This window comes from Carcharodon carcharias, chromosome 17 (genome assembly GCF_017639515.1).
Source record: "Carcharodon carcharias isolate sCarCar2 chromosome 17, sCarCar2.pri, whole genome shotgun sequence".
In the NCBI taxonomy this organism is placed as follows: Eukaryota; Metazoa; Chordata; class Chondrichthyes; order Lamniformes; family Lamnidae; genus Carcharodon; species Carcharodon carcharias.
The window spans coordinates 53,675,712-53,685,030 of record NC_054483.1 but is presented as its reverse complement, the minus strand read 5'-3'; the positions used below and the strand labels follow the sequence as shown (position 1 = coordinate 53,685,030).

The 9,319-nt window shown below is 43.0% G+C and overlaps 1 protein-coding gene across 3 annotated transcripts in view; it reads left to right on the top strand.

Moving 5' to 3' along the window:
- The first annotated feature begins 1,321 nt into the window (after positions 1 to 1,321).
- The window catches only part of LOC121289895 (protein bicaudal C homolog 1-like), a 314,358-nt gene continuing 306,360 nt past the window's right edge, over positions 1,322 to 9,319 (top strand). For all 3 annotated transcript variants that reach the window (XM_041209847.1, XM_041209845.1, XM_041209846.1), the window contains exon 1: positions 1,322 to 1,640. In XM_041209847.1, the coding sequence (XP_041065781.1) occupies positions 1,421 to 1,640 (220 nt within the window). In that variant the 5' untranslated portion in view covers positions 1,322 to 1,420. The remainder of the gene's footprint in view (positions 1,641 to 9,319) is intronic.

The following is a 9,319-nucleotide window of genomic DNA, read 5'->3' as shown; positions in this document are numbered from 1 at the left end:
TTAGGTCAAGTTTGACTATTCCAACACCCGGCTGGTCTCCCACGTTCTACCCGCACTTAACTTGAGGTCATCCAAACCTCTGCTGCCCATGTCATAACACACACCGAATCCCATTTGCCCACTGCCCTTGTATTCCCAGTTAAGCAAAACCTCAATTTTTAAATTCTCATCCTTGTTTTCAAATCCCTTCATGGCCTCAACCTCCCTATCTCTATAATCACCTCCAGCCCCACAACTCTCTCGGATATCTGTGCCTAATACTGGCCTCTTGAGCATCTCTGAGTTTAATGACGCCATCATCGGTGGCTGTGCCTTCATTTGCCTTGGCCCTAAGCCCCGGAATTCCCTCCCTCCACCGCTCTGTGTCTACCAAACTTTCCTTTTTTAAGACACTCGTTAACATGTAGCTCTTTGACCTGGCTTTTGGTCATCTGACCCACATGGCTCAGTGACATATTTTGTTTCATAAAGGTTTTGTGAAGTCCCTTGTGATGTTTTATTATCTTCAAGGTGCTAAATAGATACAGGTTGTTGCTGGTCAAAAGCACTTCATTGGTTGGGAGGCGCCTTGGGGTGTCCTGAGGTTGTGAAGGGTGTGATATAATTAAAAATTCTTTCTTTTCTCATACAATGGAAACTGCCTATGTAAACTGGTCACGCTGCAGTTACACTCTCTCACCAGTGGTGACAAGTCGGCAGTTTCCATTATGAACATGGGCACGAGTCTCTAATGTCAAAACTTGAGAAGGGACGCGTGCACAGTTTTAAATCAGATTGCATACATAGATAGGGGGTACAGGACAGCAGCATCAATCTGCCAGGAAATTGACGGTTAAATCAGCATTATCCCTCATAACAAAACGGAATAGGGTAACTGGAGTGAGAATCGGAAAGTTGGAATTGTTTTTAACAGTTGTTGTTTTGCTCTGATTCTTGGAGTTGAGTCTGGGTAGGGGAGGCAAGGCATTCCCACTCTGATCTGAGGGGGGGAAAGTGTCCACTGCTTCAGTTTGACAACTCCCGCCTTGAAAAGCAGCAACAGTCACTGAAAAATGTTCTTGAACGGAAATATAAATAAGGCATTATATTCTGAGTCGTGAAACTTTGATATGTCTTTATTTTAGAGGCTGAATTTCACTCCCAAGGGGTTAATGCCAAGCAGTTTGTACATTTTCTGTGTGCAGTCTGCACCAAATTCGAGAGCTCGCAGAGAATGACTATTATAATAGGTTACAGATTAAATTGCAATGGGACTACTTTGGTGCAATTGTGCGGATGGATTTGCGGAGCAGATTAGCGCTGCAATGAGGGATGCATTAGGAGTTTAGATGTGGATGTGGAGTCTCAGCCCCAGTCCAGCCCCCTAGCTGGAAGTGAAACTCACTGTTACTCCTCTCTCCTCCGGACCTCACTCCCAGCCATGGCCGCTCAGTGTGACTCTCTGAGCGGCTACCTGCTGCCAGCTCAGCCGCTACAAGAGCCCGGAGCCCCGGACCCCGGCTCCAACAGTGAGAGGAGCACCGATTCCCCGCTCGCCGCCTCCGAGGACGACGGCCAGACTCTCCCGCACTGCACTGACCCCGACTGGATCGAAGAGAGATTCCGGGTGGACCGCAAGAAGCTAGAGGCGATGTTACAAGGTGAGAGTCAACCACCCAACCAGCAGGAGAGGGGGGCGAAGTTTTGATAGCGGCCCTCTCCCCTCCAGCAGTGCCCAGCTTTCATTCCGGGGGAGCGAGGGGAGAAAAGTGGGCAGCAAATCCAGGGGAGGGAGAGGCTCAGAAAGTGGGCAACTTCTGGGAAGTAAGTGAAAGAAGTCGAGCGGAGAGTTGCAAAGTGTGAAAGCTCATCCTCACTGGGTGACTGTGGATCCAAATCATTAAGCATGTCTAGAATTAAGATTTGGCAATTGGCAGCAAATGTCTAACAGTGATGTGCCCCCTACCCAAGGAAAAGCCAGTTGTATTCCTTCAATAAGCTGCAATAAATTCACTCGGACACAATCCAAAGGGTAGCATTTTCAGCTTGCGTTATACTCCTGCTTTGGAGTGCGGAGCTGACAGTATAACTTGTGGAGTCAGGTCCTAGATGCATGGAAGTGTGGCCCGAGAGCCCGCTGGAGACTTCCTTATACCTACCTGGGGGAATTCACACAGTCCGGGTGGTGTCCCCGGCGCTTTACAAATGTCAACATGTGTAAGGTCACCGATAGATGCTGGTGTACTGCACCCTCCGAAACAGTGACAACTTACCGTCCAGGTGAAGTGACAGGGCCGGACCAGGTATAACATCACCGCAGCTCCCAGCCTCAAACCTGAACTACAGGGGCAAACACATTTTCGGCAACTGAGAAATCGGAATAATTCGGTTAGGTCAATTCAAACACTGGTCACTACCCGTTTCCTTGCATTGAAATTCCTGTAGCCTCCCCAAGGCTTCCTTTTTGAACGGTAAACCTTATTTTGAAAGACGTGGCAATTTTTTTAAAGACATAAGTACCAGTAATGAAAATGCTTCATGTGCTCCAAAGCAGATGTGAACTGCAGTGAGAGTCTGGGCTAATTTGTATATAGTGCCGTAGCTTTCATTCTCAACTTTCTGCCTGGTAATTGGGTGTGAGTCGATCAACAGGTTTGTGAAGGTTTTATTTCCAAGTTAGTGACCCACGTGTCTCTTGAATCTTGTTTGACTGGCTGGTGATCGGTGTTGGTCTAAACTTCTCGATGTGGGCAATAACCTTATCACTTTTTAAAGTTTTTCATATAAAAAACGCCATTACTTTACTTTTGAGAATACATTTGGACTTGGGTTCAGTTTCTAACTTATAAATCCTTTGACCTGAACCATGATGCTTCATAAACTCTGGGACTAGCATTGAATTACATAGAATTTTACAGCACAGAAACAGGCCATTCGGCCCCAACTAGTCATTGCCTGTGTAATATAAAAACCTAAAACGCTGGAAAAGCTCAGCAGGTCTGGCAGCATCTGTGGAGAGAGAAACAAAGTTAATGTTTTAAATCCGTACAACTCTTCTTCAGAGCGGGTGTTAATACTTCATACGAGTCTCCTTTTTATCTAACACTATCAGAATATCTTTGCTTTCTCCTTTGCATGTTTATCTAGCTACTACTTAAATGCATCTCTAACATTCTCCTCAAGCGCTGGATGTGGTAGCAAGTTCTACATTCTCACTACTGAGTAAAGAAGTTTCTCCTGAATTCCCTGCTGAATTTATTAATGACTATCATCTAAAGTGTTGATAACTGTGATCAGTTATTTATCGTGTAGGATGTGTAGTCGGAGTAAGCAGCCCCAGGGAGTGATTGAGCTGACTTGGCACTTGGTGAAACCCCCTATACCAGCTGATGACTGAACTCCTGAGTCTACGGTGTGTTTATTTGCGAAGCACTGTGGTGATTCTCTTTGCTCGGAGCTGCCTACCATTCCCCTGCAGTGTGAAAAAAAACTATCAAAATCTTCAAGCAGCTTTGCCTTTGTGTAGCCAAACATATGATAGGGCATCACTTGATAGGTTGGGTGTATAAGCAGGGATTAATTTTGTGATGGTGAGCGGCTAATAGATAACAAAGACTGGCGTTAGCCTACCCCTGAGAGGTTGCTTTTGTACTGAAAATAAATTGAATTAAGCAACATAAGTAATGCACCAAAGTGGAATATAGAGTGAAATGTTTGAACTCTCCAATAATTTGAATTAAGCAACTTTGCCGTCTCTCCTTTTAATTCAACGTGAATTATATTATTGAATACATTTTAGGAGATTCAGGACAGTACCTGGAAATAAAACTAATGCCAGGGTGTTACGGTTTAGAAGTTTCTCTTGAGTTGTGCTTGTGACTCAGTGCAATGTGAATTGAACAACAGTCCAACAATATATTTTTTAAAGGGGACGCAATGCATTGCTGGTTTGACTTGATCTATTTGTGTGTTTAGTAAGTTTGCCAATCAGTGTAAAACCTGCTCAGTCAGAGATTCACCTCAATGATAAAAACAAAAAAACTGCGGATGCTGGAAATCCAAAACAAAAACAAAAACAGAATTACCTGGAAAAACTCAGCAGGTCTGGCAGCATCGGCGGAGAAGAAAAGAGTTGACGTTTCGAGTATGAGGACTCGAAACGTCAACTCTTTTCTTCTCCGCCGATGCTGCCAGACCTGCTGAGTTTTTCCAGGTAATTCTGTTTTTGTTTTTGTTTAGAGATTCACCTCAGTTGAGTTTGATGCTGTGCGAAGTTGGTTTGATAGATATCTTCCACAGCTTCATCCATACCAGGAGTGAAGCACTTTTAAAGGTGTATTCATTAAGCTATTAGAAAGTAGTCGTACTGAATTGGAAAAAGAACCTGTGTGAAATTTTAAGAGGGCATCAATATTTTCCCACTTCCCTCATTTTTCTCCTTTACTTGGATAACATTCCTTGGCCTAATAAATGTATGAGACGTCCATTTTCTGGTGTTTGACTGCCAGTCGTCTTTTAATCATGTGATGTGTTACATTAATACAGAATGACTTGGTTCCCATTCTTTTGCACGTAACCCTAAATAACCCCTAAACCATGCCTCCCCCATTACCAAGGACTGAGATTATAAGCTTGCCTTATAGAGAGAGTTTGTTTCTAAGACTGATCTGTGAGTGTGCACAATGGTGTGAATGATTCCAACGGCACTGTTGTGATCCTAACTAACCTACAGTAAGTCATACAAGAGATTACTGTTGGCACTAAATACACTTGGACTCTAGTGTCAATGGGCTGAACTCTGAATTAAACAAAATAAAAGCAAAATACTGTGGATGGTGGAAATCTGAAATAAAAACAGAAAATGCTAGAAAAACTGAGCAGGCCTGACAGCTTCTGTAGAGAGAGAAATGGAGTTAACGTTTTGAGTCCTTTTAACGCTTCTTCAGAGCAGAATAAAGAAGAGTCATACAGACTCGAAATGTTAGCATCTGTGGAGAGAGAAACAGAATTGTCAGACCTGCTGAGTTCTTCCAGCATTTTCTGTTCATATTCCGAATTAAACAAGTCAGCCATTATAATAATATTCAGTTTTTGTTTTTATTGGTCAGTTTACGAGGCTCGCCTGTTGGTGAGTTGATTTAATGGGTGGTGCCAGGTGCACATGGGGCACAGGGAAGAATGGAGCATGTGACACGTGTGACTGCCAACTGGTGGTGGCAGGTTGGTGCAGAAAAAACACACAAGAAGGTAAGGGGAACCCAAGTTACCCTGGCTGGAGAGATAGTTTTTGGATTGTTGGGAGGGATAGGGATGGCATGGGAGGGAGGGATGAGATGATGGAATTGGTAACTGTGGCAAAATGCAGGGATGACTATTTCATGTCACTTACTATTCAAAATTTATTCTTCATGCTAAATATGAAGATTCACAACTTTAGGAAAACTTTCAGGCAAATTAGAAGAATACATCAGCGTTGACTCAATGGAAGAAGGTGATGATGACAGTTTCTACCCTCCAGAATAATGACTGTGTTGGGGCCTGTGTGTTGGGGCCTGTGTGTCTGTGTGTATTTTGCCTGGACTGCTGCATTGAATATGGATGGAATGTGGGGATGTCTTTGGGGGGGTGGGGTGGTTTGGAGGAATGCAAGTGTGCTACTATTCCATTGATGGGTGGGGGGGGGCGGGGCATAGGGACGTTGCACTGTTCTTGTACAGAGCTGTGACTTATTATTACATTAGGTGGTGGTCTAATGTATGAATTCATACAGTAAGCTCTATATTTGACAGTTAGAGACCTACAGCTACATAGAGAGAGGGACAGAAGGAGAGAGATAGCATTCATATAAATAGTAACTGTTTAGGACTTGGGAATTGTGAACAGGCTTCACCTGAGTCGGAAATTTGGATAAACCCAAGTTTGATGGGGGCGGGATGGATGAAAGTAAGATTTGCTCATATTGTGATTCACTGGATCTGATTGTCTGGAATTTGTTGCAAGCTGTTTTTCTTTGCTGGGGGTAGGTTAATGATTGATGCTGCACACCAAGTATGTTATAAAGTCTCTCTACAAGCTGCAGCTAATAAATAATTTAAAATATTGATCTGGACTTTTCGACACTTTGATGTTTAATACATGGCAATACTTTTGGTAATTGTAGTCCAGGTATTCCTCCCTGGATTGTTGCAATAGACTCATCTGTACTTTAACTATCATCAGATGATAGATGCCATGTCTAAAATGGAAAGCCAGATGATTTTTAACAATATATTAATGCTCCCCACATGAGGATTGTGTTCCTGAAAACATTTGCAAGTGAGAGTATAGGAACGACGTGATTGTTGCAGAAATTGATGTGCTAGAAAAATCTGTTCCATAGAATCACTTCAAGGAGTGCAGTTTCTCAGCTGTAATCCACTACGGATGTGGACTGTTAACAGAGCCTGTCCAAAGTCTCTCCTTCATGACAAAGGCTTCCTGACTGGAACACTTAAACCGTTGGAGACCACGAGAGATGATGATGTTAGCAGCATCGCATTCAGAAATCACTTGTTTCACTGAACCCTTTTCGGCTTTGTTATTATAAAAACTTCTAAACGACAAGAGGAAATTTGAATTCCTATTTTCAAGATTAGAGATTTTTTCTGAGCTATGTCCAGTGCTAACACATGAAGACTGTGTCAAGTATCTGTAGCACCCATTGAGTAGAGCCCTCAACTGGATGAGATTTACACTTTTCCCTCACTACTGAATTTGAAAACGCATACATTTGATGCTTAAGGAAGTGGTACTTTCTGCAACTGAGATTTTTATTCACAAGCCAGTGCAAAGATGAAAACACCAGGAGTCTTTTTTTTAAAAAAGCATAGCTTAAATAGCCTCTTCAAACTTATTATGTTAGAAACATAGTGTGTACAATGTACCTGCTTTTAAATAAAAATGATTTTTCCCCAGTCATCTCAAGCTTCAGATGTAGAATCTCACCTTCTGTGCACCCTGAGGAGAGAGCAACCTGTACCCCAGTTCAATGCCAACTGTAGCAGGTAGTGTGACCCAAGTCCTCTCATTCTGTACTACCACATGGCATTACCTAACCTAATATCACTCTAACATTTGAAACATTATTAAAGAGGTAACAGTGATGTGATTTTGTTTGCAATTTATAGTAATGCCTGTGGTGGAACAAACATTCAGTGTGACCACTGTTTTGTGCTTCAGAAATTGCTGCTTGCAGTAGCAGAGTGAAGAATATATCACTTCTGGCAGTTACAAGAAAGGCTAAGAGGAGGTACTAGCCGAATACATTTCTTTCTAATCTAATCTGAATTGTCTAGCCTGTCTGTTTGCCTATCTATTGATCCAGCTATGTCTTTACTCCTATTTAAGTGGTATCTTAACTTAGTTCGCTATTTCTCCTACCTACAATCTTTTTGTTTATATCCTGATATCTCTCCATCTGCCTTTTTGTCTCACTTGCCCTCTTTATGTCTCCTTATCTTGATCTCTGTCTTCTCTATTGCTCTCTTTCTCTTTATCCTTCTCTCTATCTCTTTTTATTTCACACTTTCTCTTCCTCTCACTATTAATTATAACTTTATTATTTAGTTACAAATGTTATTGTCAGTACGGCTGTAGATTATCAGAGTGCTGAATCAGTAGCGAGCTTGAGATTAATGGGCCTCTTTGTGAACAGTGGTTCATCCAACTTATATAAGAAAAATGTTACTTTACGACTGATGAGCAGGAGCAGCTTCCTCAAGGCCTGTTTTTTTGTGATTGCTGTAAGAGAAAGTTGAGAAGGTTGGTGGTATTACCTTGCTTCATCTGTAGAGAGCATACTGACACCAGCCTGTTCCCTTGGGCAATTCTCTATTCTGTGTAAGGCCAGCACATAATGAGATCTTTTTCATCCATAATGTGTGTCAGGTGGACCCCACCAACTGCAGTCATTTTTAGTGTTTCACCTGCCATTTTTGCTGTGTCAGACATTGATTGATGGTGCAATATGATGACAGACAGAATAAGCAACTTTCTTTTCCAAACCATTCTGCTGATTGGAAGCATAGGTTGCATATGTGGAGTGCACTTGCGGCACAGTCAGGCTCTGTGAAGCAAAAGTTATACATTGCTCTAATGATTGGAGGATAATTGCCTGACCAAAGATTCTGGCTTTTCCAATGCTGTGCAAAACTTCTGCAAAACTCCCTTCAAAGTTAGATTCTCAGACATTCTCTTGGCCTAGCTCTACAGCTCTACAGCCACACCTGCGTCAGCTCTATCACTTCCTTTCAAGTTCAACAACTTGAAGCAGGCTTTTGCTTTTCCGAGCAGTCCGGTAATATTCACCGAGATTAGTGTTACCATGTCAGTCTCTTGAGTTAGAATCATAGAAAGTTTACGGCACAGAAAGAGGCCGCTTGGCGCAACGTGTCTGCGTCGGCCAAAAAACAAGCCCCACAGCCTAATCCCACTTTCCAGCATTTGGTCCGTAGCCCTGCAGGCTATCTAAACATCTTTTAAATGAGTTGAGGGTTTCTGTCCCTTTCAGGCAGTGAGTTCCAGGCCCCTACAACCCTCTGGGTGAAAACATTTTTTTCCTCATCTCCCTTCTAATCCTTCTACCAATCACTTTAAATCTAGTCACTGACCTCTCTATTAAAGTAAATAGGCCCTTCCCATCCACTCTATTCAGGCCCCTCACTATTTTGTACAAATCTCCCCTCAGTCTCCTCTGTTCCAAGGAGAACAACCCCAGCCTGTCCAATCTTTCCTCATGGCTGCAACTTTCCAGTCCTGGCAACACCCTCGTAAATCTCCTCTGTACCCTCTCGAATGCAATTACATCCTTTCTGTAATGAGGTGACCAGAACAGCACACAGTACTTAAGTTGTGGCCTGACTACTCTTGGATGAAGGAAAGGAGGGAGGGATTGGTTGGTGCCAAGGGAGCCAGTGGGAGTTAGCAAGGATTTTGGCGATGAAGCAAGTGAGATTTCATCCAGAACAGGATGGTGGAGTTATGGGCAAGCTGGAGTTCTGGAGGCTTCTCTGTGGATCATACCGGAGAAAGCCAGTCCCAGAATAGAGAAGGCACGATGGAGGTTTTGGTGGGAGCGAGGGAGACGTTGGAGTGGAGAGGGCGATGATTTGGAATGTAGTTGATAAGTGTTATGCATTGTTGAAAGGAATGATAGATCTGTCTGGGGATGCATTTCCAGTGTGAAGCACTTGGTTTCCTCAGGACTACCTTCCCACAAAGTTGCACGCCGGTGTTTCATTCGGGTAAGGTGCTGAGTCCACTCACCTGGTGACAGCAATGAGGGGCAAACTTTAAAGAAGAA